Source organism: Syngnathoides biaculeatus, chromosome 9, assembly GCF_019802595.1.
Source record: "Syngnathoides biaculeatus isolate LvHL_M chromosome 9, ASM1980259v1, whole genome shotgun sequence".
NCBI classification, from domain to species: domain Eukaryota; kingdom Metazoa; phylum Chordata; class Actinopteri; order Syngnathiformes; family Syngnathidae; genus Syngnathoides; species Syngnathoides biaculeatus.
Window position 1 is genome coordinate 14,618,465 of NC_084648.1, and position 27,146 is coordinate 14,645,610.

The window sequence follows — 27,146 nt, forward strand, 5'->3', positions numbered from 1 at the left end:
AAAGTCCTTAAATTCCCCGTAAATTTCATGAATTGTTTCAATAAAATATTATAGATACAACTCAATAAATATGAATAGCTTAATTTAGGAAGCGGACTCACCAATGTTTGAGTTGGGAGGTTTTAATTTTTAGATTTTGGTGCCTCATTTTACATATCTGTCGGCATGGTGGCGCAGCTGGTAAAGCGTTGGCCTCACAGTTCTGAGGTCCCGGGTTCAATCCCAGAGACGCCTGTGTGGAGTTTGCACGTTCTCCCCGTGCCTGCGTGGGTTTTCTACGGGCACTCCAGTATCCTCCCACATCCCCAAAAACATGCAACATTAATTGGACACTCTAAATTGCCCCTAGGTGTGATTGCGAGTGCGACTGTTATCTGTCTCCATGTGCCCCGTGATTGGCTGGCAACCATTTCATGGTGTACCCTGCTTCCTTCCCGTTGATAGATGGGATCGGCTCCAGCACTCTCCGTGATCCTCATGAGGATAAGCGGCAAAGTAAATTGATGGATGGATTTTACACTTTTTTTGTTACATCATTGAAAGTAGTAGGGTCGTTAACATCAGCCCTTTTTCTTGCGTGTCAAAATTAGTTCATATGTCACTTTACATGGACTTGAAAATCCTGGATGATGATTCAAGTGAACCATCCATCAATTCATTTTCTCAGCTGCTTATCCTCACAAGTGTCACGGGTGTGGTGGAGCCCATCCCAGCTATCATCAGACAGGAGGGAGGGTACACCCTGAACTGGTTGCCAGCCAATCACAGGGCACACGGAGGCAGACAACAGTCACACACACAATCAGACCTACGGGCAATTTAGAGTGTCCAATTCATGTTGCATGTTTTTGGGATGTCGGAGGAAACACGAGCGCCCGGAGAAAAGCCAGGCAGGCACGGGGAGAACATGGAAACTCCACACAAGCGGGACCATGATTCGAACCCCGGTCCACAGAACCGTGCCGCCCTCTTTCAATTCAAATGATCAGAAAATCAAATGTGTGCAATCACATTTTTTTTTTTTTTTTTTTATTACCCTGCAAAATAAGTCCCGGTCTCTTATCTTTTCTGCCAAACAAGTATCACTCCCACCGCTACCCCCCCCCCCAAAAAAAAACCAAAAAACAAAAACATCAAAGTGCTTTGAAATGGGCAAATGAAGTGTAGCAGAGTAGCTTGAAAGTGAGCTGGCCGCATTCATTCCCAACTGAGGCAAAAATAATACAGGCAGGCACTTGTTGTCTTTTGAGGTATTTGCACAAACAAACAGCATCGCAGACTTGGTCCTTCACACATTCGCCGCCAATGACAGCTTTAGAAGTCAAACATCCATGTTAAGCGGAAGGCCGGCAGTGAATTTCAAAGGCTTATCGTGGGAGTCGCCGAGCGTGGCCTACAAGTGGTGGAGCACCCCGTCGGGTTCCGGGTAGCCAAACAGCTCAAAGTCCGGTCGGTAAAGCTCGTACAGCTCTGTCCTCATTGAAACGGGAATCTGCGCGAACCAATCCCGTTCCCAGCTGGCCGCAGTTCGGTTTCTCGCCCCCGAGGGGAAGCGCAGCAGGTGGTCCACCCGCAGGAGCTTCAGAAGATACTCGGCGTCCGTCTCTAGCGTTTCCAGTCGTCCGATGAAGTCGTACTTCACCTGGCATGGATGGCAGAGACGGTAAACCTAAAACCCATAAATACACATGCATGGAAAAATGGTGGCGTTCTGCATGTACCATTGGGATTTATTTCATTGAGTGGACGAGATCTAGAAGTAATAAAAATGTCCGTTAAAGTGCAAAGCGTATACAGCCGCTATAGTTAGTCAGTGTCATAAGCGGGACTGGATCACTGTCGGGCGGTGCCACCTCTAGTACTCGGCAGCTGTTGCGCATTCGGCATGTTAATTAATCATGTATTTATTATGTTGGCATTTACGACACGGGCATTTGCCAGTTCGTTGAGTTTGCACCGGGTCTCGGGGTGTGGACACTGCTTCTGCAATAAAACCCACTGGACATTATGCCGCTGTCGCGGAGTCCTGCATTTGGGTCCTTCCCCCGCACCGATGGCACGTGACAGAATGAACTGGCCAGACACGGACCCAGCGGACTCAAAGGGGAATCACGTTCCTGACCTGGCGGCGACCCTTCCACAGCCGCCTGACGACCGCGTCTCGGCGGCAACCTGTCTACAGCCACCTGACAACCGCGTCTCGGCGGCGACATGTCTACGGCCGCCTGACGACCGCCTCTCGACGCCGACCTGTCTGCGGCCGCCTGACGACCGCGTCTCGACGCCGACCTGTCTGCGGCCGCCTGACGACCGCGTCTCGACGCCGACCTGTCTGCGGCCGGCTGACGACCGCGTCTCGACGCCGACCTGTCTGCGGCCGGCTGACGACCGCGTCTCGACGCCGACCTGTCTGCGGCCGCCTGACGACCGCGTCTCGACGCCGACCTGTCTGCGGCCGCCTGACGACCGCGTCTCGACGCCGACCTGTCTACAGCCGCCTGACGACCGCGTCTCGGCGACAACCCCTCCAGGGCTGCCTCATGTTTCAGTTTCAGCGGCTACAGCGACCGTTTCCCAGCCACTTCACATTCCTGTTTCGGCGGCTACAACGAACGGTTCCCGGCCGCTTCACGTTCCGGTTTTGGTGGGTGCGGCGACCGGGCCTCGGTGGGGGTTGCCTTCTACTGGCTCCCCTTCCACCGTCCCCTGGTCATGTTTTTTTTTTTTTTGGAGAGTCTGGGATCCGCACCTTCGGGAGGGGGTTCTGTCATGAGTGGGACTGGATCACTGCCAGGAGGGGCGTGGCTTGGTTCCCGCTCTGGGCGGTGCCACCTCGAGCAGTCGCCACAGGAGTTGCGCATTCGCCTGGACATGCCGTTGTCTCGGAGTCACGCATTTAGGTCCTTCCCTGCACCGATGGCACGTGGCAATCATTCGATTAAAAATTAAGGTGGAGTTGGCCTGGCGTCCCGTCCTCAAATTGCTGGACCCGATGTTCATTGGTCTTTTGTAGGTTATTTTGTGAAAAATCTAACTCAGATCCTATAACGTTTTCTCATATTTTGTCGGAGAGTCAAAACTAAGCATTATATTTGCACTACAGTGCATCCAGTGAAGTTACTTTTCCAGCCTTGTTTGCTTTGTGAGGTATTCAAACTTGGCTGCTGTGTCATTCTTGAGGGTGAACTGCATAAAATGGAGCCTTTATTTAAAGTACAACCACCTGCCAAAATAAAGTTTACGTTAGCATACTGTACACTTTATAGCGGTAATATAAAGTAGTCCAACGGAAACGTACGCATGAGGTCACTGGTATATACTACTCTGGACATCAGTAACAACCAAGCAGCGGTGGGAAGCTATGACGTACAAATACTTATTAAAGACGAAACAAAGAAATATTGTTGTCAAGTGTATATATACCTCAATATTCATTAATGTATTGACATTTATTCTGTGTTTTACAAGAAAAATAACACTAGAGTAATGCAGTAATAAATAAATTATACTGTAAAGCAGTCACCGTGATTTGATGGGCGCCACCGCACTCGCAAATCTGCAAAGTCGAGCACGAAAAATCATGCGCGTAAAATTTGTTCCGAGAAGAAATACACGAATATCGAAAGACGTCGCTTATTTTGTGTAGTCTTGACCAATGATATTGAACCTCAGCCTGATGTTTTTTTTTTTTTTTTTTTTTAAAAACACAGAACGAGCTGCTGCTCAGCCGACTTCTACTTCCTAGTTGACTTGACACCGCCCCCCTCCGCTCTTAAAGGGGTACACTCATAATTACAAACAGAACACAAACACACCCACAACTTTATATCTGTGGGCATGACTGGTGGACCACACCGGTAACTTTATATTTGCGGGGATGACTGGCCACACCTGTACATTTTTCAAATGTGAGTCTTTTTTTTCTTTCGGCTTGTCCCGTCAGGGGTCGCCACAGCGTGTCCTCTTCCTCTCTAACACCCACTGTCCTCATGTCCTCCCTCACCACATCCATCCACCTTTTCTTTGGTCTTCCTCTCACTCTTTTGCCTGCCAGCTCCATCCTCAGCACCCTTCTACCAACATGCTCACTCTCTCGCCTCTGGACATGTCCAAACCATCGAAGTCTGCTCTCTCGAACCTTCTCTCCAAAACATCCAACTTTGGCTGCCCCTCTCATGAGCTCATTTCTAATCCTATCTAACCTGCTCCCTCAGAGCGAGAACCTCAACGTCTTCATTTTTGCCACCTCCAGTTCTGCTTCCTGTTGTTTCTTCAGTGCCATCGTCTCTAATCCGTACATCATGGCCGGCCTCACCACAGTATTATAAACTTTGCTCTTCATCCTAGCAGAGACTCTTCTGTCACTCAGAACACCAGACACGTTCCGCCAACTATTCCACCCCGCTTGGACCAGTTTCTTCACTTCCTTACCACACTTTCCATTGCTCTGTATTGTTGACCCCAAGTATTTAAAGTCATCCACCCTCGCCATCTCTTCTCCCTGGAGCTTCGCTCTTCCTCCTCCGCCCTCTCATTCACGCGCATATATTCTGTTTTACTTTGGCTAAATTTTTCAAATGTGAGTTACTGCTGTAAAGAGTAAAACATTTTCAGCTTGATTTCAAAGGACATGTGCTCATATTTGCCATGTAGGAACACTAAAATACAGAGAGATGCACACAAAGAAGACTTTTATGACTAACTCAGTAATCTGCAGTAATAATACCAGTTGTCTTTTTTTCCACAAACCTATAGAGGTATAGTAACATCATTTTGGTTGTGGAGTTTGACCGACTTGTTCAATAGAATAGTAGCGGGCGAGAAGATTCCTGAAGAATGGAGGAAAAGTGTGCAAGTTCACATTTTTAAGAACAAAGGCTGTGGGAACTAGAGGGGAATAAAGTTGTTGAGCCACGCAATGAAGTTGTGGGAAAGAGTAGTGCAGGCTAGACTCAGGACAGAAGTACAGTACAGCTTCGGTTCTCGAACAAGTCGATTTTCGAACAAAAATTTCGAGATTTTTTTGCTTGGTTTTCGAACGAAAATCGGTACTCAAACGCCCCTATCAAAACCCGGAAATAACAGACCAGCTGACCCACGACGCGCTTTGTTGCGAATTCCCACCCTGCCGAAAAACCCGTAAATAACAGAACACTCGTGGCCCGACCAGCTGACTCACTCAGGACGCGCTTTGTTATTGCCAATTTGAACGAACCCCGAAAAAAAACAGAAATAACATAACTCGCGCAGCTGTTGATTTGGTTATCGAACTAATCGGTTTTCAAACCGCCTTCTGGAACGGTTTGTGGTCGAGAACTGAGGCACCACTGTATCTGTGAGCAACAGTATGGTTTCATCCCGACAAAGAGTGCCACAGATGCATTAATTGCTTAGAGGATGCTAGTGGAAAAGTACAGAGAAGGTCAGAAGGCATTATATTGTCTTTGTGGATCGAGAGAAACCCTATGAGAGCGTAAAAAGAGAGGAACTGTGGTGAAGATGGAGCTGTCAGGGAAGAGAGCGAGAAGAAGACCAAAGAGTAGGTCGATGGATGTTGTGAGGAAAGTTTGGGTTATAGATCGGTTTAGATGGAAAAAGATGACGATCCCTAACAGGACAAGCCCGAAGGAAAAGAAGAAGAAGATAGTAGACTGAAGTTCTCTGTTAAATTGCTTGTCTGAAAGAATGAGTACACGTTTTTTGTACTCATTCAGTACCAAGTACGAGTACTTTTGCTCCACTCTAAAATAATTTGCGTTACCTGTCGCCAGTGTTCGTTGAAGATGCTCTCCTTTTCCGTCTCCGCATCCAGCAAGTACGAGACGAACTGCTGGAAGGTGGGTTTGATCCCGGCCGCGAACGCCTCAGCCGCCGTTTCCGGCAAACTCCCTGATACGTTGCCGTAGCGACGCAGGATGACCGAGCCAAACTGCCGGTAAAAGTCCTCGTTGGGCCTGACGGTCACAAGGCAAGACAGGTTGAGTGACGCGGTCACGCATCCCGGCGTCTTTCTAGGGTCGTCGCACCTTCCGAACTTGTTCCTGAAGGCCGAGATGAGGCGGACGAAGGGGTCCCGTACGAACAGGAACTTGGTGTAGTGCTGGAGCTTCAGCGCCATCAGGTGGCGGGACAGAGAGCCATAATGGCGCCAAAACCTGGTGGACGCATAGCAGTACTTGTAGTAGTGTCCCGTCATAGTCACAATTCCCTATTTGGAAATTTGCACATCTTGGCATCAAGGAACTAAGTTGAAGTGAGGGGAAGAACTTCATTTAGTCACAAAATATTTTCGGGGGGTCAATTACTCACTGATTTTCACTATTTGCGGTCCCTAATACTGTGCAGTGCACCCCTGATTATCACGGTCGATACATTCCAGATCCACCTGCACTGGGTCATAGACCATGTAAAAAAATTAAAATGCATAAATACGTTACCCCTCCCCCACATTTTGAAGACATTTGAAGTGATTCCAATGCGGAGATAAAACAACACTTGCAGAGATGTGTAAACAAAAGGGAAAAAAAAAAACTATGAATCAAATCTAATATGAAGATTCACCAAAATGCATGAAAGTAATACCTTTTATTGTTTTGGTCTGAGAACAAAATTTAAATGGATGACTTTTCCAGTGCAGCACGGTGGAGCAGCTGGTAAAGCGTTAGCCTCACAGTTCTGAGGTCCCGGGTTCAATTCTGGCCCCGCCTGTGTGGGGTTTGCATGTTCTCCCCGTGCCTGTGTGGGTTTTCTCCAGGCACTCCGGTTTCCTCCCACATCCCCAAAAACATGCAACATTAATTGGACACTCTAAATTGCCCATAGGTGTGATTGCGAGTGCGGCTGTTTGTCTCCATGTGCCCAGCGATTGGCTGGCAACCAATTCAGGGTGTACAACGCCTTCTGCCCGTTGACAGCTGGGATAGGCTCCAGCACCCCTTCGCGACCCTTGTGAGGATAAGCGGCTAAAAAAAAAAATGGATGGATGGACTTTTCCAGTGGATAAGTTTCAAAATAAAATCATTGCAAACGACAAAAACGAGAAAAATTGCAGTTTGAAAATCCACGAAATAGCAGGGGGACACTTTATTGCACGCTCCAAATCTTCATTTTGCAGTAAAAAAATTAAATGAAATGAAATGAAAATAAAAATGAACAAGGCCACGCATGGAAAGAGTCAGATCAGAGTCCGGTGATTCAGCCACACCGAGTCACGCAAACAGAGCGATCCGCCGCCGCCGCCGCCAACTCGTGAAGAAAGATCGGCCTGTGCTACCTGCTCTTTCCACTCTCCTATTCCAGCTCAGTAAACAACTCGTTTTTCTGGCAACTTGGGTAGTTTTCAAAACGCGTGCTCGCAATGTTGCGGGGGAAGCTTCACACGCACACAGGAAAATTTTGGATCTTGCCACAGGAGGAACCGGGACAGACATGCACTCAGGAGTTTGGAGCCGGAGACCGAACAGGGGTTGGCAGTTAACGCCAATGTTGATTTCATGCAAAATATCCAAGAAGGAAACAATAATACAGTGAATGCTCGGTTCTCGAACGAAAATTTGTAGATTTTTTTTTTTTTGCTTCTGTTTTCGGGCGAAAATTGGTACTCAAACGCCCCTGACAAAACCCGGAAATGACATCATGCGCACGCCCCGACCAGTTGACCCACGACCCACTTTGTTGTTGTGTATAACGCAGCTGCTGTACGGAGACGTGTCCCGGTAGCTACATTTACTGACTGGTTTTTCTTCCTATTGAGGATTATTAACTCACAATCATGGCTCCAAAGAAGTCACACCAGACAAGTTCTTTGGGAAAAGAAAAGAACTTCCAGGGATTTGATACAGTAGTTGATAGTTTTATTTTTATAATGCTCTGTTCCATTGGCATTTCTGCATTTTTTGTTTTGTTTGAAAGACTTCGTTAACTGTAGTTAAGAATCGATTTTTTTTGTTACTTTTTGTAAAAATAAAAAATACAAAAATTAGCTTTTTTTCCCCTCCACATTATTGCTTGTGTAAAGTTATCCTGCATTTTTGTTAAGAAAAAAGTTTATTAGGCTGGGGGCCAGGTCGCTACAGATACAGCAATGCACTCCCAGCCTAGCCTACACTACTACTAATGCATACATTTTAAGCAAAAAAAAAAAAAAAAATATATATATATATATTTCTTAAATTATCTTATTATATAAAGTATTTAAACTGTACCTGTATTTCCACTGTGCAGTTTATTATCAGGAATGCTTTAAAAGGCCATTTCTTTAGGCTTGGAACGCATTATTTCTTTTTACATTAATTGCAATGGGAAATATTGATTTGGTTTTCAAACAAATCACTTCTCGAACTGCCTTCTGGAATGGATTGTGGTCGAGAATGGAGGTTGCACTTATTACTAAAAGGTGAATATTAATAATAAGTCTGAGATTTTGCTTTACTTAATCAGAGAGAAAATACAAATATAATTGACGGCCAATGGAATTGCATTGAAACAAATTCGGGAAATAATCTGAATGGTGAATCCGCGGATGCCAAACTGCGAGTATGCTGCGGTCCACTATGAATCTAGCTCTGAATTCTAAGTCGCTTCGAAAGTTATGGCATCATAAGAAAACATAATTTCCTCGGTGGAGGTACTCAATAATGGTTCATACTTGGCAAAAGTGAGATGAAGTGAGGAGTTGTGCACGAGGTCCGGGGGGACCGACTCCGGGTCAGTGTAAGGCTTTCCTGAGACAGGCGAGACCAGAGACTGAGAAAGGACCACCATCACCCTCTTCCAGTTGGTGCACGCCACCTGAACGGACACAGGAACATTATGCTTCGTCATTGACAAATGTACCCATTCATCCATTTTCTTAGCCGCTTATCCTCATGAGGGTCATGGGACATTTATCATTTTAATGTAATTATTGCAATAACCCATTTTCTATGCTTTTGCATGTTCTTTTTTTTTTTTAAATCAATCAAAGTATCCCACAAGAATAGAGTTGCATTTGAAGCAGATACAGTGTGTCAAAATTCAATGACCATAAATGCCATGTGGCTTGATTTCATGACTTTGCTAATTCTAGTTTAGTTAGTTTGATAGATGCATTATCAGATTCAGAGTAGGAAAAAAAAGACAGAAATGGAAGAATATTTCCAGTTGTAACAACCAAATGGCACCGATTCCGTATAATGATTTTTTTCTTTCCTGGAACGGATTAATGGCATATCCATGCCTTTCAATAGCGAAAGATGATTTGGTTGGTCCTGAAACGGATTTAATACACAAGTCAAGGTATGACTGTATTCTTTACCTTAGGAACATAGCAGTAGATTATCTGGTGCGTGTCGTCGACTATCAGGTGGTCCAATTCCCTGTTTGGAATCTCCTCAAATGCACGTGTCCTTCCGGGAAAGTCGTCCCCTGCACAAACATCCACGATCTTCCGCTTCCTCGCCACCTGGTCCCAACTTCCAGCCAAATCCGGACTCTCGTCGCCGTCCTTATCCTCACTTCCCGGCTGCGGTCGCTCTCTCCCTTCCGCGCTCTTGTTCGTCGTTCCCGCCGGAGCCCAGGTCGTGGTGGATATTCCCGCGAGGGATGCCGGGAGCGTGGGGGCTGCGGTGGTCTGAGGGCAACGCTCCTGTTTGCGGTCCCGCAGAGGGTAGAGGTCGAAGCCGCCGACGTCGTCCCAGTAAGCGATGATGAGCAGGATCACGAAGAGAGAGCCCACGACGAACGCCACGCGCAGGCCCCGCCACGTTCCCATGGTTCAAGTGCGGGGTCGGGGGAAGAGAGTGGGGCCGAGATTGGTGCCGAAAAGAGGAAGAGCTTATCTGAGCTCCATGGCTTCGGAGGTCTATCACGGAAGGAGACACTTCCTGCTCAGCCACCGCAACTGAAACAAGCAGGAAATGTGATTTACACTTCTTCTTCTTTACAAAATAAACGGATCGAAGCCAAGAATTGAGCGAGAACCTTCAGTGAAACCACTCATTAGTCTTTTGAAACTTTTGAAACTGAAAACACTTCAGTTGTTTCTAACCCTAAACCAAAAGTGAGATAACTTTTTTTTTAGCATTAAAGTAAAAAAAGATTGCCGTTCGTAAACACCTGGACTCACTATCGTCAAAACACAAAGACCAAGTCTGAAAACTTGGCGTTGTGACAGATTTCGACCTGACCTCTAACAGTCGTACCAAATCAATCACAAAAACTGCCTTTTACCATCTCGAGAACATATTCACGAGAGTGAAGGCTTGCATGTGTCAAGTAGACGAGAAGAAGCTCATGCATGCTTATATCGCAAGTAGACTTGACTATTGTAACGGTCTTCTGACTGCGCTCCCCAAAAAGTCAGTTTAGAAAGCTGCAGCTCAGGTTGTGACCAAAACAAAGTGGTCAGAGCATAACTGCAAATTCTAAAGTCTTTACACGGGCTACGACTCAGTTTTAGAATACATTTTAAAGTTCCGATGCTGGTCTATATAATAAAATAATCTAATGTAGAATAATTATGTCAATTGCAGCACATACATACAGTACAGACAAACGTTCACCATTTAGTCTTCAATAAACCAAACATGCTTGCTTTTGCAACTCGGAGGGACGCTGGAGTAACCGAGATTTGAACCGGGGGCAAACGTGTTAAACGCTAGTCCACCGCGCTTAATGTTGCTCTGAAGTGGCTCTTAAATTTGAAAAATGTAAATATTAATAAGGCGAGGCTTCCTCTTGGATTTGGCACCGGGACTGCGCACACTTTTAAGTGAGACTCAAACCCATGGGCCAGCAGGCCGTTTAACACCCACAGAGGCACATTGACCGAGTCAGAAACCAGAAAAGTCAGTGGAGGTAGGATTCACACCGCTTCTTTTAAGATTGCAGCATAAGTATAGTACTGTATTGGAACCACACATTCAAATCCAGAACTCGGAACTTTGAGGCACGCACGCTAAGTCCGATCCCACCCATCCGCTTTCAAAACAGTCCAACCATCAAATAAACATCATCTAAAAGGGGGATTAGAGTGACAGATGTTCGAATCCGATTGTGCTCAGGGGCACTGATGACTTTGTGGATTACACGCGAGCCGGGCGGTCTTCCACTGCGATCTGCCGGTGAACCGTCCGGTCTCGTCCGAAGTCACCCGGAGTGAGTACAAGCGCTTTGGAGAATGGATGGATGGGAAGACGGGCTTGATTTTAACGCTCAGTATGGTGGCGTGTTGTATGATGAAATGTTTATATTATTAATACTGTAAAAATTAAATGATGGCTGAATTTAAATCCCTTCTTTAAATGTCCATCTATCAATCTTCTACTGCTTAGTCGAGGTAGCTCAGACATTCCTTTCCCCAGATCTTCCGGGGGGGGGGTACATTCCCAGGCCAGTTGATGGACGTAGTCTCTCCAACGTGTCCTGGGTCGTCCCCCGGGGTCTCTTTCAGGTGGGATGTGCCCGGAACACCTCACCAGGGGAGGCATCAAAATCAGATGCCTAGACCATCCCAGCTGGCCCCTCTAAAACGATTGAGTCCCCAGAGATAGCACTCTCCGGAACTAAGGACTCCAAAAAGGGTAGGTACTCTGAAGTGTTATTTTGGTACAGAGGCACCAACAACAGTCAGGACCCAACCCCCACCTGAAGGCAAAGGGAGGTTGCCTTCTGGTCCAACATACAGTCGCCGAGTACACCCACACCTGCTCGGTACCGCCTACTGTGAGGAACTCCAGACTGGAAGAGAGTCCAACCTCTCTCAAGAGGACTGGTACCAGAGTCCAAGCCCTGTGTGGAGGCGAGGCTGACTATACCTAGTCGGAACTTCTTGACCTCACACATCAGCTAGGGCTCCTTCCTTGCCAGAGAGGTGACATTGCACACTCCTCGAGTTAGCTTCTAGAGTCAGGGATCAGATTATAAAAGGTCTCTGGTTTCAACCACCGCCCAGCTCAGATTGCGGCCGACCCCTACGGCCCTCATACAGGTGATGAGTCCACCACATTACCCTTTCGAGCCCCATGGGTGCAGGTCTGGCCAATAGGTGCTCGAGCACCACCTCCAAGCACGGTTCCAGAGGGTGGCCCTGGTGTCCGGCGCCAGGGTAAACTTTACCTAGATCCAATTTTTGTATTGTACTGTGCTTTGTCTGGTGCCTCGCCAAGGATTTTGCCATGGCTGACCCTACAAGGGGTGTGAATCCCCAGACGACTTTGCTCTTGGATCATTAAGACACAAATAATCCAAAAAATGACCACTGTGCCTCTTCAAAACCAGTTTCTAACATACCGTATGTCATCGTAATTCACCTTCATTCGAACGTGTGTGTGATTTCATTTAAATTTTGACGACTGGATTCTTTTGTCCGATGTTGAGCACATCTCCCTCACAGATCTCCGCACAGTCCAGGTTCGAATCTCAGCTCGGGTCTGCGTGTTCCCCCGGGCACTTTGGCCTCCTCAGGCATTCCAAAAACATGCGCAATACGCATGCACGTGTGAATCCGAGCGTGTGATCTGTACCCAATCTTGTGTCAGACGAGGGTCCTCTGCAGAACTAAGGACAGAATGTGCTCACCTAATCCTCCCCCCACCCCCCTTTACCCCACCCCCACCTCGGTGTGTGGCACATCAAAACAAAGCATGATTAAAAACACAACGCTTTGACAATGTTTGATAATTACATCATGCTCCACACTAGTGAGCTCTTTTTGTCCTCCTGGGGCATTTGGGGTGGGGGGGGGGTGTCGGGGGGAGTACACTGGCCCCAGTGTGGGCCCTCAACTGTCACGAAGATGTGAACAAACAGAGGCGAGGGGACGGAGCAACCTTCACTGGTGTCAAAATCAAGGTGCGGGGGCCAGATCCGGCCCGCTAAAAGAAATACGGTATGCATACTTCATGTTTATTGCTGAAAGGATTTTTTTTGTTTTCATTTTAGCAGAAAATAACTAAAATGAAAAAAAATGTTGTCACTGTTAATAGACTTGAAAATAATTGTTTTCCCCACCATATCACTTTGGAACATTATTTGAACAATAGTTGTATGCGTAAAAATTTGCTAACCACACTTTTCCATGACCTTTGACAGAGTATAACAATTTAATGTGGGGACAATTGTTAATATTTAATCATGTGTTTTGTGTTCACCTCTATTTTATATTTAAACTCAATACATTTGGATTAAATCTTTATACAAACTTTCTTTTGAACATTTATTTGGTGCAATAGATTTGAATTTACCATCATTATTGTTTAGCTTAATTTCCCCATGTTGAGTACAGTTTAAAGTTCTATTTAGCTTTTAGGTACACTTGTATGTAACGTTTAGAACTTTTGTTTCATAATTTAATGTGGTATAATTTTTTTTTATCATTTATTAACAGGTGTCAAACTCAAGCCCCGGGGGCCAGATGTGGCGCGCCACATGATTTTTTTTTTTTTGTGGCCCGCAAAGGCAAATCATGTGTATCAACTTTCATGAATTTTTGTTAAAATATGAACCAAAATTTCAGACTGTCAAATCATAAATGATGACGTTGAGATATCGCAAGCATTTTTGTGCTACCAAACCCTAAAAACCCATTACTCTTGATTTCTGATACCCAAAAACTATTTGATAAATTTAATGTGTCAACATGATGGGTCAATTTTCCATCTATTTTCTTTTGCCGCTTATCCCCACAAGGGTCGCGGGGAGTGCTGGAGCCTATCCCAGCTGTCAACGGGCAAGAGGCGGGGTACACCCTGAACTCGCTGCCAGCCAATCACAGGGCACCAATTAAATTATCCATCCATTTTCTTCGCCGCTTATCCTCATGAGGGAGTGCTGGAGCCTATCCCAGCTGTCAACGGGCAGCAGGGGTGGTTTCAGTCATAACGGCCCTCTGAAAGAAACCGCAACTACGACGTGGCCCGCGATAAAAATGAGTTTGACACTCCTGTTCTACGTAATGTGAAATATATTCTAATCGAATAATTTTTAAAATACATTTTTCTCCTAAAAACTAACCATCTTGTTCATGTTCAATATATACCGTGAAGTGAATAAATTGGTCCCATTTTTGATAAACTCCGTGGCCTTTTGCGCTTGTTATTTGTATATGTGACAGTAGTACTTAGAGAGCCTACTGTAAGTACTTTTTATAGGTTGTACTTGCCGTGAACTGCGCGTCTTGAATATTTTTCTTTTTTTTTTTAATTGTATGTGAAAGCAAGAGGGGGAAAAAAACACAACTGCTGGTGGAACGCCCGGTTCTGTTGGTAAAATAAGCAAGGAGGCCGAGGACCCACGCAAGCAGGCCTGCCCACCACTGGAAAGGAGGACAAAGTGTTGTTTTTGTTCCCCTCGCATGTGGTTTTCCTTCAACTTTGAAACACTCCACGTTGACTTCATGCTTCTATTTTATTTAAAGAACATCCACAAAGTGCCACATTGCGCAAAATAACACGTGCATAGTGTGGGGCGGCGACTAAATGACTGGTTCGAGGACCACAATATCCTGAATGGTGGGATTAATGACATCTTCCCTTTAAAAAAAAAAAAAAGGGGGGGGGCTCTTTGTTTTCCAAGCTTATTTTGAGCCCACTAAACGTGCAACAATGTGGCCTTTCATGCGTGGAAAGCAAACAAAAAAAAACCACTTTCTTCTTCCATCACATTCAGCAACGGGAAAAAAAAAAAAAATCATCCCCCCCGCCCGAACCCGCCCCGAGAATCCTTTCATCCAGCTCCCATTGAGATACGGAAGAAAGCCCCGCTTGTGTTCCCTTCACACCGGCAGCATCACGGCGGCTATTAAAACTCCGTTTAGCTTTCGCTGTATCGCCAATGACTTATGAAAACATTATTGCTTTTTCAAAAAAAAAAATAGTTTTCTTTTGTTTTATTATTATTTTTTTGTTGTTGTTTTTGTTGCACTTACCCGACAGATGATCTCCATGGTGGCCGCTCGGTCGGGTCGACTGGCAGCGGTGTGTGGCCGTCCCTTCAGCCCGAGGAGGAGAGCGTCAAGGCGGGCAGCTTTGTGGGGAGGGCTTGGCGGCCGCTCGCTTGATTTGAGGCGGCGGGAGCGCCACGGGATGTGGAGCACATCTCGCGAGATTCGCGCTTCCACCGCACACTCGCACGCACGCGCGTGGGCAGTGCGTTGCTACCATTCCCACTGATGGGTCGCCGTCCGCCATCTTGATACTCCCAAAACAACCATGCCGACCATTTTCGTGGCTGTAAGAAAATGTTCCACAGGTAAATTAGAAGGATTTACTTTGACACTGTTAAAGTTAGTTTGTAAAGGTTTTTTTTATTATTTTCTGATGAGGTTAATTCACTTGAACAAAGTTTTGTTGACGGTTGTTGTTCTTCACTCTCTGCTTCACCTTTATAGGCGACGTTTTTTTTTTGTTTTTTTTTTTAAAAAGCGATGTAAATATTTTCTCAAACTTTGTAAGCAAGAAAGCACATTTTCTGTGAAATTTTTTGATAAACTTCATAATGCAGAACTCTGCAAATTGATTTTGATTTTCAAATGCGAGGAAACAAGTTTAAATTTTCTGTGTGAAATAGGACATGGCAGAGACAACAAATGAACAATGCGTTTAGCATATATTTTCCCATTGCAAGTCCTTATTTCCGAAAATATATCGAACTGATTTACTTAAAATTTCATGTTTTTATGAAAGAAATGCTTATTTTTTTGCTATGTTATGATGATAGTGCTTCATAGCATATTTTGGGAAAAGTTAATATGTCACGGAAATCAGGCGCTAAGTAATATGCAAGGTTTCTTGCTAGTCACGGTGTTATATGTCTTTTCTTTGCACTTAGCCTTTTTTGGCTTACCAAGTGGAATTAAAAATGTTACCAGAACTGAAAAAATGTCAAGCTCACACGACCAGTTTGAATTCTACATGCCAAACTTCTAGAAAAACCCGTCATGATCCAACCTGTACACAATGTCCTCTACACGTTTTTAGTGTACCAAGATGGCGGCCAACTGGCTTCGACCAATCGACATACCGCTCTACGTCTTTTTTTTTTTTTTTAAATAAGTGACCATTACACGCACGTGAAACCACCAAATGATGCAAATGCATATCCAATCTAAAGCTCCAGCCCATCCCTGCGTTTAATTATATTAATACAATTATTGAAATTGCAAACATTAAACCCAATAAAATTGATAGCTCATAGCAAAAGCAAAATAATGACACTATTCCGTGTATTGTTACAACAAAGTTAAGGAATTTTTTTTTAATATTTGAATTTTAAAGTAAATTTGAATTAAAAACCCCAATTCAAAAGTTGTATTTTCTAAGCCACTTAATATTAATAGTTCCATGTTCCTCAAGCCTTGTTTACATTGCATTCTTGCATGTAAAAAAGTGATTGCAAAATCACAGTTAAACGAGTGGCACAGTGGTAGCTGGTAAAGTGTTGGCCTCACAATTCTGAGGACCCGGGTTCGATCCCGGCACCGCCTGTGTGGAGTTTGCATGTTCTCCCCTTACCTGCCCGGTTTCCTCCCACATCCCAAAAACATGCAACATTAATTGGACACTCTAAATTGCTCCTAGGTGTGATTGTGAGTGCGACTGTTTGTCTCGATGTGCCCTGCGATTGGCTGGTGCCCAGTTCAGGGTGTACCCCGCCTCCTGCCTGTTGACAGCTGGGATAGACTCCAGCACTCCCCGCAACCCTCGTGAGGATAAGCAGCTAAGAAAATGGGTGGATGGGTACTTAGGAGGAAGGATTTTGCACAAGCTATCCATCTTCACCTGCACTAAAATATAAAATGTATAAATAAGTATCTCTCAACCAATAAAACCATTAATTTCCTTGGACTATCTATATATCCTTACAGTAATGTTTGGAAAATAAATAGCCGTTTAAAATGATTTGCCATTCATTTTGACTCCAAACAGAAACTCTACCTCGTTCTCTTCAGATTACAGTACGAGCATCACTAATAAGAGAATGAGATTAAAAAAAAAAAAGTACACATGCATTGGGAGAAATTGGCATGTTTGAAATGTGCAAACAGACATTTTTAAAATGCTGATCATTATACTAGAACATCTGCAAATGTTTGACTACTTACAGAACCTGTTTCACTACATTACAATATTTTCAAGATGATTGTAATGACAGCCCAAGTGTTAACAGTGACATTTTACTCTGCAATTTACAGCTAACGGAAAAAAAAAAAATCCATGATCTCTAAAAATGTGAACATTACATACAGAATTGGGAAGGTTTTTTTAATATATTCAGTAAAAATTGTTAATCTGACATTTCACTTTGAATTAATGAACTTTTGCATTGTACTATTTTCAGATCCAACCTGTATGCTAACCTCACGGGTTTATCTGAAAAGACGAGACGATCCGTGACACACATGACAAATGTAGTCCCCTCCAAATGTCAAATTAAAAAAATTAAAATTCTTAATTGGCAGAGGGTTTAAAAAAAAAAAAAAAAAAGACTCAAAGCCAACAGTTATCACGTTGAAGTGTTTATTTAAAGTTATTCCCGCTGCGCACCCCCTGCCTGTGTGAAAGGCAAGTCTGAAAGGAGGAGGATACAGGCCATTGTAGCGCCACATCAGCACATTCACGAACAAGGCTTCTAGTTTAGCACCTCCGCACCCCGCTGCTATGGCACTCGGCGCCACGCACATCAGCATGACGAGAGAGCCCACGTCGGGAACTGCTCCCGACTCCAATTAAACAACAGGGGGCGCTATTAGTAAATAAGTTCCACAAGGGGGGGGGGGGGGCAAGAAAAACTGATCGAGTCCCTCAATGTGGCCGTTGATCTGCCGGGCGTGCTCTGATGATGTCACTCGGGGGGTGGGGGTGGGGTGAATGTTGAGGCTCAGGACGTGGAACCCCAAATTGTTGTCGTCCTTCTCCAGTCAATGACGCTGCTTCGCTCTTCCACACAAAAACGGACAGACTGAGACAGAGAGAGAGAAGATGGAGGATACGTGTGCATGGTACAATATTTTAATGTCAAACCTGTTATGATTTCCTTGCTAAGACGTTCATAAAATTAGGTAGAGCTGGAAAAAAATATATATTAAAAAGTCTCTTTTGATTTGATTTTAGTCAATCGTTACCAGCGTAGGGAACTAGAGCTCTCCGATGGGAATGATTTCTTCGTTGATAAAAAACTCAATGGTCTCCTCCTCCCAGTCGTCTACGTTGCTGTCCGGCTCGTCCGTGTCCACTCCTGAAGTAACAGTAACGACACACCGGTGAGCACACTAATCAAAGCTGTCCAAGGGAATCTTCAAGAGATTGAAAAATATTGAACAGGGTCGTGGCCGCACCTCCTCGGAGCTCCATGCGGGCTTCTTTCTGCTCCTGGTAAACCTGCAGCGCCTGGTCCCTATAGCGACGGTACTCGTCCATCATGGCCCTGCGCTTGTCCACAAGTTCCTATTCAAACGCACGATGACATACACTTCAATGAGTCTCAAATTTAAAAAAATAAAAGTCTGTCGAACAGTTGTCAGAGAAATACAAACGAGTCATTTTGAAGTATTCAGATCCAACTCGAGAGAGAAAACGAAATCTAACCTTTGATGCCTTAGACTGGCTTAGACGATCCTTCTGCTCAAAGATCTTGGAGTATTTCTTCAGATCCTTCTTGATTATCTTCAAGAAACAAAACCAAGGATCTCATTTTTAAATCGCCAAACAACGCAGAAAGCCACGAGTGAGGCTAAAATTCTGAGCTCAAGGGAGGCTGTCGTACGAGGTGTCAGAAAACGATCAAGTTTGCCACCGCAGGATCCAACGGGCAGCGCATTTAAGTGGAAAAGCTGAATGGTAAAAAATGAGCATGATGTGTTCCAGTCGACACCTCCACAAAGATACGCATTATGACAGTCGCCACAAGATTACCAACGCACCAGTCGCAATGTGGCTCAAGCAAGGATGCTCAGTTTTTATGTGATTGCCGTTTATTTATATTTTTTTGCAGTTTCAATTGTTTATTTTAATTAGATTATTTAATTTCATTCACTGAAGTACATTTTCTGTATTTTTTATTTTTCAAATGTTTATGTCATGTCTGTTTTACATCTATATAAGGTTGCCTTTGCTTTTTAAAAATCTAATTATATTTTCCAAATATTTAATTTTTATTCCCTGATGTATGCATTTTTCTATCCAGTTTTTTCCCCATTTGATTGCTTTAATTATAATGCTAAAATACATTTTCTGTATTTTTCAAATGTTTGTAATGTCTGTTTTACATTTATATAATTTACCCTTTGCTTTTTTTAAAATCTCATTTTCCAAATATTTGATATTTATTCCCTAATGTATGCATATTTTCTATCCAGTTTTTTCCCTCCATTTGATTGCTTTAATTATACATTTTCTGTATTTTTCAAATGTTTGTAATGTCTGTTTTACATCCATATAATTTGCCCTTTGCTTTTTTAAAAATATCATTTTCCAAATATTTGATATTTATTCCCTAATGTATGCATATTTTCTAATCCATTGATATTTTTTTCCCCATTTGATTGCTTTAATTCTACCGCTAATAAACATGTTTGTAATGTCTGTTTTACATCTATAATTTTCCCTTTGCTTTTTAAAAATCTATATTTTCCAAATACGTGATATTCCCTAATGTTTGCATATATTCTAACCACGTTTTTTCCCAATTTGATTGCGTTATATTTGCATTTTATCGAATATTTTGGATCATTTTCAGTACATTTTCATATTATTGTAGTTTTTCAATATTTTTGGTCTATTATTTTATAACACTTGAATATTTTATGTCATACATTTTTCCAAATATTTGCACATCATTCAATTACTACACTGCATCCTCTTTTTTTTTTTTTAACTGTTCCTTATTTAAGGGCTAGAACTGTTTATCATTTAAACTTTACTGCTTTGTTAGCATAGGCTCACGAAAAGATATTGGACTACGGAATGTTTCAACTTTGATACAGAGTTTGGTTACTTTGCTGCCAAAGGAACAGAATTCCATCATAAACAGACGACATCCGCCCTGCTATTTTGTTACATAAAATGTAGCAAAAAACAACAATTGATTGCTAAAAATCCTACCTTGATCTGGTCCGCACTGAGCAGGCTAGGAGGTCGGGGTCTCCAAAGCAGCTGGCAGAAGCGGTCCTTGATATTCTTCTGAAGAAGGCGACCCTGGAATGTCCACACCCAATATGCGTTGTCCACCTACAAGATGAAAAAAAGGGAGGACGTGAAGACGAGGAGGGTGGAAGTTCAGAAAAATGGATCGCTATGTGAAGATAGGAATGAGAGAAGTTTTGGCAACGGACTGACCAATAGCGGACGGTTTTACAGTACCTTGTGGCTCCACCAGGAAACTGATGTGACCACGTAGCGCCCGGTGGGGTCCCACTCCACATCGGAGGCCATATAGTGCTCCGCTATGTTCATCAAGGTGCAGTCGGACGTGTCCACGAAGGCAAGTGCGCCGTTCATACTACAAAGGGGGTTGCGGGGGAGAAATATTTATACACGTGTGATGGTTAATAAAAAAAAATAATACAAAGCACCATGGAGCGGCGGTCCCCGAACACTTAAGCCTACCACTGCATTTCCATATCGGTCGTACAGTAGTAGTACAGTATTTAGTATTTAATGGTGTGTTACTTGGTGTAAGAAGTAAAAGTAGTAGAGCTTCAGACAAAAAGTAGAAATTAGAGGGTACTCATTTGAAGAGTCACAAAAGTCATTTAGTTCGCCGTCAGCGGCTTTATTTAAAATACAAACAAACCGGCTGAAGAACTGACCTTCTGAGTCCAGCCAGAACCAAGAACTGTCCCTGGGGGCTCCAGAAGATGCTATTGGCCTGCTGCTTGTCGAACAGTTCTGCAGAGGCCCAAGAGTTATTTATTGCCGGTGTGAAGGGTGCATACATAGTACAAGCGCTTTCTCCATATGGTGCGATCAACGTACTTATGAGGTCGATCTTGCCGTTGTTTTTCACGTGGTAGAAGGAGGCGTTGATCCTTGGCGACTCCCCGTGCAGAACTGCAAACTTGCTGCCGTTGGGCTCCCACGCAAACGCAATGATGCTCTCTGTTAAGGAAACAAGAATCACGACATGCCTTCCTTTGCGTTTTTACCTTGTAGCTCTGCCCATGTACTCGTCTTACCCTTCATCTCCACCACATCAACAGGAACTTGTTTCTCTCGCATGCGGAAAATTTCAAAGTTTGTGACCACACCCTAGATATCATAGAAATGTATCATTAAAATTTCAACATTTTTTGCCCGTCCCCATTTTCCTCCTTATCGTGACACGTACTTGGGTCCCTTTCGGAGTCCTGTCTACTTTCACGCACAGATAGTCGCCGTTCCTCTGCCAGTGCAGCTTGCAGTCCACCACGTTGAAAAGGTTGCGCACGCGAATCTCCTGGCGGGCAGGCAGCTGCATCAGAGTCACCCTGGCCGGGATGTCCTTGTCCTCCGGCACCCAGAATGCGATGATGTTGTCGCCTGGGGACCACGAGAAGTCCCTGCGCGTGCAAGCGTACGATGTTTGAACATGAGACGCTTCAACAGAACCACGAAATCATCAAATGTAAAATGAAAGACAGCTACTTGATTCCGCTGATCTTCAGACTCTTCTTGTCGAGCAGGCCCATAGACTGAAAGCAGAAAGAAGAGAGTTTGAAACTTACGAACTTAACACATAACCTGACTCAAACTCTTATTTTATCTTCTTACTGGAGTCTCATAGATGCTCAGTGTGTCTTGTGTCATCCTGGCAAAGAACTTTCCATCGTGACTCCATCTGAAAAATCAACAAGACATGTAAACTCTACAGGAGAAACATTCAAAGATTACAAATAAGTGTGTGCAAATTCGGTAGACGAGTGCTCACTTGAAAATGGGCCAGTGTGCTGCGCTCTCGCAGTGGAAACCTCTTTTCTTCTGGCCCGTGAGAATGTCCCAGATGATGATGGCCTGCGGGTCCTCTTTGGTGTCCATCAGCGGGCTGAAGGTCACGACGTACCTGCACAGCGTCGGGAACACAAATAGTCAAACAAAAATGTTACTCATGTCCAACACTAAACTCAATCAGTGGTTTTCATTTATTTACAGTCCCGATGCAGAGGGGCAAACGTCCTCTCTGGAAGCGGTCTCAGGAAGTCTCCAATTACACTAAAATTTGCTGTATTTGTTGTTCATAGTTTTAAAAAAAAAAAAGCTGCGAGAGGGGTTGGAAAACAGGTAGGAAAGCGACCCCAGGTCGCCATGGCAATGCAAACTGTATCGTATTATTCTTATTGTAAGTTGCCATGGTGTATAGAGCTCGTGCACATCACGTCACTATTTTCACGGCGACATTGAACCGGGGCAGAATATTCACAATGCCCGAGACTTGTTGTGCTGTTGGTTGTGACACCAGACGAGGCAGATATTTAAAGAGACCTTTCTATGGGATACCAGATGAAAAGACCAGAAAAGATCGATGGATTTCGGCAATTAAACGTGGTGGATGGTGCCCAAACAAATACACACGATGGAGGTTAATGTGTGGCCGCAACGCGCTTCCGTGTACAGGGGCTGAAGCCTATCCCAGCGTTTTTTTCGTTAAATATGCATTGGACTCATTTGAAAACAATGCATATTCAAAAAAAAAAAAAAAAAAAAAAAAAAAAAAAAAGACTGTCACTGAGAAGATTACCCAAGTTTAACGTGTGGCCGCAACACGCTTCCATGTATGGAGGAGCCGACTCACTGTCTTTTTTTTCTCCCCCAATCATAGTTAATGAATGCGACCTTGTGTAAAACCAGAGGTCATTTATTTAAATATCGGCATTTGTATTGAAAAAATCCGAGTGGCTCCATCACTATGTGGGATTTATTCTTGATTGAGAACAGATCCAGCAACATAGTATTTGTATGCGTCCAGACTTTTCTACGCTCTCAAACTCTTCCGTGTAAATCTCCACGACTTTCTCACCAAATCCGTGTGTAGATCCAGTTGTCCAAGACAAGCGCAAGCGGGTTAGCGGTCCAATTTCTTATCGGCGAAAACATCGACTTCAGTATTAGATATGGGTCCTCTACGCCAAGTGTCTCTCATTTTTCCACATACCTTTGTTTATTATCACCTTCTAAACGTTTAACGGTATCAGACAAATTCTGGGCGTCATGCTATACGACGTATTTTTGTGGTCTCCAACCGACTTAGCATTGGACCGTGCTTTGCTTGACCGGCAGTCTGGCCAGTCATGTGACTTCGGTGACGTAGGTGCACGAGCTCTATACCTCCCCTGCACTCATACTAAACATTTCCCAATATTTTTTACTCCACCTGCAGCTAACAGAGGATATTCGAGCTGCGGAGTAGCACGATCGATTACCTCTCACAGGGCGAGAAGTCGATGAGGGACACCCCCTGATGGCTGAACCTCTGAATCTGCTTGAACTTCTCGCCGCCCCACAGAGCGATGCCCCTTTGGTGGAAGGTAGCCAGGTAGGTGCCTTTGGGGGACCAGCGCACGTACGTCTCGGTCCAGCGCTGAACCCAAACACAGAAAATGGTGAGTGAGACCACGGTATTTATTGATTTTTTTTTTAATAATGAGTGTGTGGCGCATCTAATCACATACCGCTCTCTCTTCGGAGACGACCGGATCCTTGGCGTCATTGGAGAAAATGGCGGTCCTCTCACCAGCTTCGTAGATCACACTGTACTGGTCCCGGCAGTCAGGGTCCTCGATCCAGTGGCGCATGTTACCCTGAGCAGAAAAAGAGTTAGTAGGGATTGTGAACCGGTTGACATTCACATTTAATGGGAAGTAAACCTTTAGTTTGACACCAAAACAGTTTTCATAACACTTACAAAGTCTTTGAAGGGTTGTTTCTCCGGAGTGTCCCACTCATCATTAATGTTCATGTACCTTTAAAACAATAAAATGTGATTACATCAACTCCATACATCACATCTTCTGATTTTGCAAGACACGACTGCGTACTTGTCAAAATCTGTGAAGAGATTGACCCTGAATGTATGCTGTTTGTCCAGTTTGTATCCATCTGCGTTTTTCACCGCCTCCAGGGCCTGGTTGGGCGACGCGTACTCCAAAAAGATGTACCTGTAAGAAATAATGCGTTTATTACACATTTCTTCTTTGGTTACGAAGCTCTAAGAGTAGAAACAGTAGTCATACCCTTTGGTGGTACCATCGGCCTCTGGATAGAACTCGGTGGTGATCTTTCCAAACTTGGAGAAGATCTTGTGGATGACATTCTTGAGCTTTTCCAAACGCTCGGGGCCAACCTGCGGGACGTTGTCCACCACCACCACGGAGTCGATGCCGTCAGCCTCCTGGGGTTTCTCTCTCAGGATGTCATCCAACAGTTCTGTGGGAGTGAGAAGAAAGAGCCGTGTGACAATATGTTCAACATCTCACTGAGGCATTACCATACATTCATTTGAGTGATGACATTTCACTCTACATTTCCAATATGTGATAAGTAACTGTGCAGATTGGTATAATGGTAATAAAGAACAGTACTTTGTAACTGTTGTACCACAGGCGATTATCAAATTGCACTCAATGGTACAAAAACTGTATACGTTTTCCAAGTACTGTCTATTTGATTATCAATCTATGCCGGCTACATGTAGTGATAAGCAGAACAAGTACATTATTTTCGGCACAAGGTAAAGTTAACCTGCGTACCTACGTTGTCACTCATGGAATATGTACAGCGAAGCCCGGCTATTCGAGGTCTGTCATTGGGAATTCAAATATATTTTTTTTTTCTGAAGCATCAAACCCTCAGCTATTCCTTGAAAACACACTCTTCCAATTTTTGACTTACTTTTGAAATTTTTCTGTTATGCTCTTTGATTACCTTACCTCATGGGTTGATTTCACTGATGTCACATTTTTTTGCTGAATGAGCCACACCACTGCGCGCCGCCATTTAACCTCTCTATCTAACGCGTACCCAGTGCGGAAGTCTAAGGAATACTCTCGATTAGGATTCGTGTTTTTGTGTGGGACTCAAGTACACAAGAGAGGACTTGCTAACCATCAGAGAGCCTTCTTCTGGCTGAAGCTTTTTCCAAAGTTACTAGTTGGCGCGCTCTTCGAAGCATCGCGATCCGGTACACAAGTCCGGCTGCGAAAAGCGGGGACATCGTCTAACGCTTTCGACGAAAGACTTTGTACGCTCTGTGCTTCACGGAGACTTGGCTTTCTGGACGATTGCCCGATGCTGCTATCCCGATGCCCAGTCTCAACCTCCATCGTGCTGATGTGTCGCCGAGCTAAGCTAACAAGCTTAAAACCCATTCGTGGGCAACGTCCCATTTTTGGGACATCATGATTTTCACGCATTATATCCTCCATTTTTTCCCCCCTTGAAAAATATATCCTTTAATGAGCAAGGTCCTATTTTTGGGACGATCTACTAAGAAAAAGTACCCTCTCGCGGGCAGCGTCCCATTTTTGGAAAAAGATTATAAATGAGTAAAGTTATCGTATAACTTAACCATAAACAAAAAAGAAGTGTTATTTCCTTGATTGTGGCCAGTTAGAAGACTTTTAATCTCAATAAGGCAAAAAATTGCCACCCTGCCCATGAATGGGTTAATCGATACTCTTTTCAGAAGCCCTACATTCCAGTTAAGATCCTTTTTTTTGTTAAGTCCCATGAAAGACTCGAGAATTTTGTGAAATACTGGATTTGTTTATTCTTTTCTCTTTCTGCCATTGCCATCAAATTTTAAACAAATAAACATTTCACTTTGCTTGTGGTGAACTAATGTATAGGTTTTACTTTTTTGGGGGAGGAAAAAAAAAAAAAAGGGAATAAATGGAGTTTGCCTCGATATTAAAAAAATAGAATATTCCACCGCCTTTCGTTTTCCGTGTTAGCATACAGGTAAGTGCTCCTCTTTCGTGATATCTGTCACAGAGAGTAAAAGATCAAAGGCACAATACTGCACTTTTGTGACGCAGTCCCGAGTCCCGTGATGTGTGTATGCCAGGTAGCCTAGTAGTCAGCCTGGGTCGCATGTTCAATAAATGATGTTAGAAACATAACGTCGTCCACCTTGTCTATGTATGACAGTCTCAATTGAGCTCAGGGATCGAAAATGGCCGCCATTCGAGGCAGCCCAACGGGTGATGTCACGTGAAAACAACCCATAGGAAAGTAGTAATTGGTGTTGCACGAGTGTTGATTCGAGACAACCCTCGGAAAATCATTTTTATGCTGGGAAGGACCCAGTTTAGCAGGTTTTATGGAGTGTGTTCATCCCGTGTACGTTTTTTGTTCTGCTGGGTATTTAAACAGACATCCTGACAAGCTACAGAAGTTTCCTTATTGCTCATTTTTGCAAATTGGGAAGGGGACATGCACACACAATTGCGAAGATGACTTTGCGCCAGTCAACAACTAGATATGAAGGATTTTTTTGTTTGTTTGTTTTATGGGCTGCACAGGCTCAAGTTCAAAGAGATTCAAGAGCATCCAGAAAACACCTGACGTACCTTCTTCAACTACATCACCGCAATCATCAACAGAACCACCATTTAAAGTTTAATGCATCAAATTCTTGACTAGAAACAACAACAGAACCACCATTTAAAGTTTAATGCAGCAAATTCTTGACTAGATTACTTCAAAGGCAAAAGGGTGGGACGAAGAGAGTGCTAAACGTGGCGCGTTTGATATCGTAAGCGTGTCACTCGTTCACTATAAAAGAAAACGCTGAAATTGATAAGTTTGAAATAAATTCGTTGTAAAGGAATTTATATAACTGAAATTGGATCGATGCATTTTCGCTAAACGTCGGCTGCTCCGTCTCACAGCGCGGCCGGTAGTAAAAGCGAGTAGGCCGTAAAGCCGGGAACTTTCCTGCCAGCACTCACCCTCGTCATCGACGTCATCCTCGAAGTCCTCTGGGTCGCTGAAGGAAGGCTCCTCTTCCTCGTACTCGGGGTCGTCCACCATATCCGCCGTTTCTTGCATTTAATACGTTTAGCGAGAAGGGATTTCTCGTGACCGCGATGTTACTGGAAAGGAAGACGGTCGAATTCTCCTCGACCGGCACGACACCATGTGCGCTTCTGGGAAAATGGACGACGTGACGTAGTAAAGCTGCCACTGGAAGCACTT

The 27,146-nt window shown here is 44.1% G+C and overlaps 2 protein-coding genes across 4 annotated transcripts; both read right to left on the bottom strand.

Moving 5' to 3' along the window:
• Positions 1–1,080: 1,080 nt before the first annotated feature.
• On the bottom strand, positions 1,081–15,053 carry LOC133505828 (carbohydrate sulfotransferase 12-like). 2 transcript variants are annotated; one of them, XM_061829319.1, is made up of 6 exons: positions 14,906–15,053; positions 9,296–9,880; positions 8,648–8,790; positions 6,027–6,155; positions 5,762–5,954; positions 1,081–1,642 (listed from the first exon to the last, which is right to left on the bottom strand). In XM_061829319.1, the coding sequence occupies exons 2-6, from the start codon at positions 9,749–9,751 to the stop codon at positions 1,394–1,396; spliced, it is 1,170 nt and encodes a 389-aa protein (XP_061685303.1). In that variant the 5' UTR covers positions 9,752–9,880; positions 14,906–15,053; the 3' UTR covers positions 1,081–1,393. The 2 variants fall into 2 exon arrangements, with proteins under 2 accessions (XP_061685303.1, XP_061685302.1); XM_061829318.1 differs by having other exon boundaries at positions 1,082–1,669.
• A 2,425-nt stretch (positions 15,054–17,478) lies between these two features.
• eif3ba (eukaryotic translation initiation factor 3, subunit Ba) lies at positions 17,479–27,040 on the bottom strand. 2 transcript variants are annotated; one of them, XR_009796351.1, is made up of 19 exons: positions 26,900–27,040; positions 24,182–24,374; positions 23,987–24,106; positions 23,854–23,911; positions 23,621–23,749; positions 23,372–23,529; positions 21,883–22,014; positions 21,726–21,792; positions 21,600–21,646; positions 21,304–21,514; positions 21,152–21,224; positions 20,952–21,074; positions 20,786–20,864; positions 20,337–20,475; positions 20,079–20,204; positions 18,564–18,641; positions 18,314–18,422; positions 18,000–18,213; positions 17,479–17,915 (listed from the first exon to the last, which is right to left on the bottom strand). XR_009796351.1 is itself a non-coding variant. In XM_061829317.1 (19 exons), exons 1-18 carry the CDS (start codon positions 26,997–26,999, stop codon positions 18,113–18,115), a joined length of 2,043 nt encoding a protein of 680 aa, XP_061685301.1. In that variant the 5' UTR covers positions 27,000–27,040; the 3' UTR covers positions 17,479–17,937; positions 18,101–18,112. The 2 variants fall into 2 exon arrangements, 1 of the variants encoding a protein (XP_061685301.1); XM_061829317.1 differs by having other exon boundaries at positions 17,479–17,937; positions 18,101–18,213.
• Positions 27,041–27,146: the final 106 nt, after the last annotated feature.

Excerpts from the sequence above, each read along its gene's own strand:
- LOC133505828 (XM_061829318.1), bottom strand. The coding sequence starts at position 9,751 with ATGGGAACGTGGCGGGGCCTGCGCGTGGCGTTCGTCGTGGGCTCTCTC. Across the intron at positions 5,955-6,026 it reads TTCAGGAACAAGTTCGGAAG|GCCCAACGAGGACTTTTACC; the intron begins GTGCGACGACCC and ends TGTGACCGTCAG. Across the intron at positions 1,670-5,761 it reads TCAACGAACACTGGCGACAG|GTTTACCGTCTCTGCCATCC; the intron begins GTAACGCAAATT and ends TATGGGTTTTAG.
- eif3ba (XM_061829317.1), bottom strand. The coding sequence starts at position 26,999 with ATGCAAGAAACGGCGGATATGGTGGACGACCCCGAGTACGAGGAAGAG. Across the intron at positions 24,107-24,181 it reads GCCGATGGTACCACCAAAGG|GTACATCTTTTTGGAGTACG; the intron begins GTATGACTACTG and ends TATTTCTTACAG. Across the intron at positions 18,642-20,078 it reads TCAGTGCGGACCAGATCAAG|ATAATCAAGAAGGATCTGAA; the intron begins GTAGGATTTTTA and ends TGTTTCTTGAAG.